The sequence below is a fragment of the Alosa pseudoharengus genome, unplaced genomic scaffold (assembly GCF_046254945.1).
Source record: "Alosa pseudoharengus isolate Yale_2024_CS ecotype anadromous, Long Island Sound unplaced genomic scaffold, YU_APseudo_1.1 YU_APseudo_1.1_scf_1, whole genome shotgun sequence".
In the NCBI taxonomy this organism is placed as follows: Eukaryota; Metazoa; Chordata; class Actinopteri; order Clupeiformes; family Clupeidae; genus Alosa; species Alosa pseudoharengus.
The window spans coordinates 16,123,577-16,126,076 of NW_027468564.1; the positions used below are offsets into that span (position 1 = coordinate 16,123,577).

General features: G+C 48.6%; 1 protein-coding gene across 1 annotated transcript in view; it reads left to right on the forward strand.

The window, feature by feature from the left end:
- The first annotated feature begins 1,301 nt into the window (after positions 1-1,301).
- grin2ab (glutamate receptor, ionotropic, N-methyl D-aspartate 2A, b) overlaps positions 1,302-2,500 on the forward strand; it is a 91,127-nt gene continuing 89,928 nt past the window's right edge. Inside the window, exon 1 of the mRNA XM_076262397.1 lies at positions 1,302-1,423. Coding sequence (XP_076118512.1) covers positions 1,302-1,423 — 122 coding nt within the window. The remainder of the gene's footprint in view (positions 1,424-2,500) is intronic.

Consider the following 2,500-nt stretch of genomic DNA (forward strand, 5'->3'; position numbering starts at 1 on the left):
TAAAACGGCCTCATTTGAAATCGGGTTTTGCCGCGGAGCGCGTGGGAGTTACTGGCGGCTCCATCTCAATGCAGCGCAAGAGGAGAAACGCGCTCGGAGACGTTGGCGCCTTGTCGACGTTTTTCCAGCGAGAATTTCACGCTACATCAACACAACAACACAACTGAGAGGGTTCGTTTACTTGTAGTGTTGTCTTATTGATCCTGGGGAAGCTCGCGGGAGGATTTTCTGTTTGTTTAGGGTTTTTTTTTTTTTTTTCGTAAAGCGACACACATCTTGAAGGAATCCCCCGCCGCTCGTGAGGCAAGAGAAACCTGTTCACCAGCGAACCCCACTGCGGTACCGGCGCGAGGCACCCCAATCCTCCCCACCCCCCACCCCCCAAAAAAACAATCGGATCCATTCATGTTAAGGGCACCGAGAGAGCCCGTGCGCCTGACGGACACCGAGGGCTTTAACGGCGGCGAGCGTATCTTCAACTTGAAGGATTTAAATTGGACTTGCCAAGCTTTACCTCAGGCGATGGATATGTGATCTGAGGTGCGCGTGGAATGCTCCCGGCATGAAAAGTGGGTGAGTTTCTCCGTGTTTTATTGATTTTATTATTGTTCTTAAATATTTGATGGATCTTCCGTCTGGTTCGCGGTCAGAGCTGAAGGCAGCGTCAGGAGAGATCAGAAGGAGAGAACAGAGGAAAGATTTTCTCGAGGAGAATAGAATGAAACGAATGGAAAGAGGGGAGAAGAAAGGGAAGTGATTTGCTCTTTTTTATTTTATCAGCCTTCGTGCGCAACACCTGCTGCGCGCGGCGCCCTATATACGCTGAGCCGTTACAGACAAAACCTCGCGCGTGAGGGGAATACAGCACACACACAGACACACACAGACACACACACACACATACACACGCGCGGACACACACACACACACACACACATACACACGCACGCGCGCGCGCACTCACAGGCTCTATAAAACAAAACACTATTAACATGTATCGGATTTTCATACTCGGAATAGTGTGTATGCCTGTGTGCGCTCGAGCGCGCCTGTTTCATGACATAGATGGGGAGCTCTTAGAGTCGTTAATTTTACCTCAAGAAAGGGGAACACACATACATACACTCACACACACACACTGAAAGATAATGTGCTCCTCGAGTGATTTATTTTCTCTGTCCTATTTGGTATGTGGGGACATTAGATGTTATTTTCTTTCTTCAATACCGAGTTGTAAGTTAAAGCCATTGTGTTGCAGAAGTTGTGAGCTCGCGAGTTTTGTGACGGAGGACACTCTAAAGATGCGCGAGGGAGCGCGCTCTCCATCTCAGGACGTGCCCGCGGAGGACAAGCAGCCGATTCCACCGGATTCACAACATGTCAAAGCCGCGCGCCAAGCCACCGCCAAGGCTTCCCACACTCCGTGACAAGAAAGGTAAGAATCAGAGAGCGTGTGCGAGAGACGGCGCGAAGGAGCGCGAGGCAGGGAGGGAGCGCGAAGGACAGGGGGCGCTGCGATGCCATGGGTGTCTGCGGTAATGCGAGCCGCGAGGGAACCGGAACAGTTTTGGCTGGGTGCAGTCACGTTGTCCATACACATCTTGGAAGTATGTGTGTGTGTGTGTGTGTGTGTGTGTGTGTGTGTGTGTGTGCACGTGTGTGTGTGTGTGTGTATGTGTGTGTTTGTCTTCCCGCGCAGGTCTGGATCTGGAGCATCCTGCTTGAGAACTGGCAATCAGAAAACATGCATCTCGTTCTCTCTCGCTCTCTCTCTCTCTCTTTCTCTCTCCCTCTCTCTCTCTTTCTAATAACTCCTTCACATATAACATCAAGGGTAAAGACAAATTGTGTTGTTTGTGTGTGTTTCAGGGGGTGAAGATGTGATTTACTTACACCTGGTTCTAAAATAAGTGGACTGACTGATTTCAACGATTGACTACTACACTTAAAGGAATGAAGATACAATCGCACAACTTACATTACATTTACATTTATTCCTTTACCGGACGCTTTTATCCAAAAGGATTGATGTCAGTTATATTACAAGGACCGCTGGCCCCAGAGCCCCTCAGGGTTAAGAGCCTTGCTCAAGGGCACAGCGGTCGAAGCTGGGTATTTCAAGTCAAGTCAACTTTATTTATATAGTGCATATTGTGCCCATAACTTTTCAGGCTACTGCATGCTAGCAGTTCCTTAGCCACTATGCTATACACAGACTTCTAGAACCTTACAGGTCACACATGCACACAGACTTCTAAAACCTTACAGGTCGCACATGCACAGACTTAACCTTACAGGTCACACATGCACAGACTTCTAGAACCTTACAGGTCACACATGCACAGACTTAACCTTACAGGTCACACATGCACAGACTTCTAGAACCTTACAGGTCACACATGCACAAAGACTTCTAGAACCTTACAGGTCACACATGCACACAGACTTCTAAAACCTTACAGGTCGCACATGCACAGACTTAACCTTACAGGTCACACAT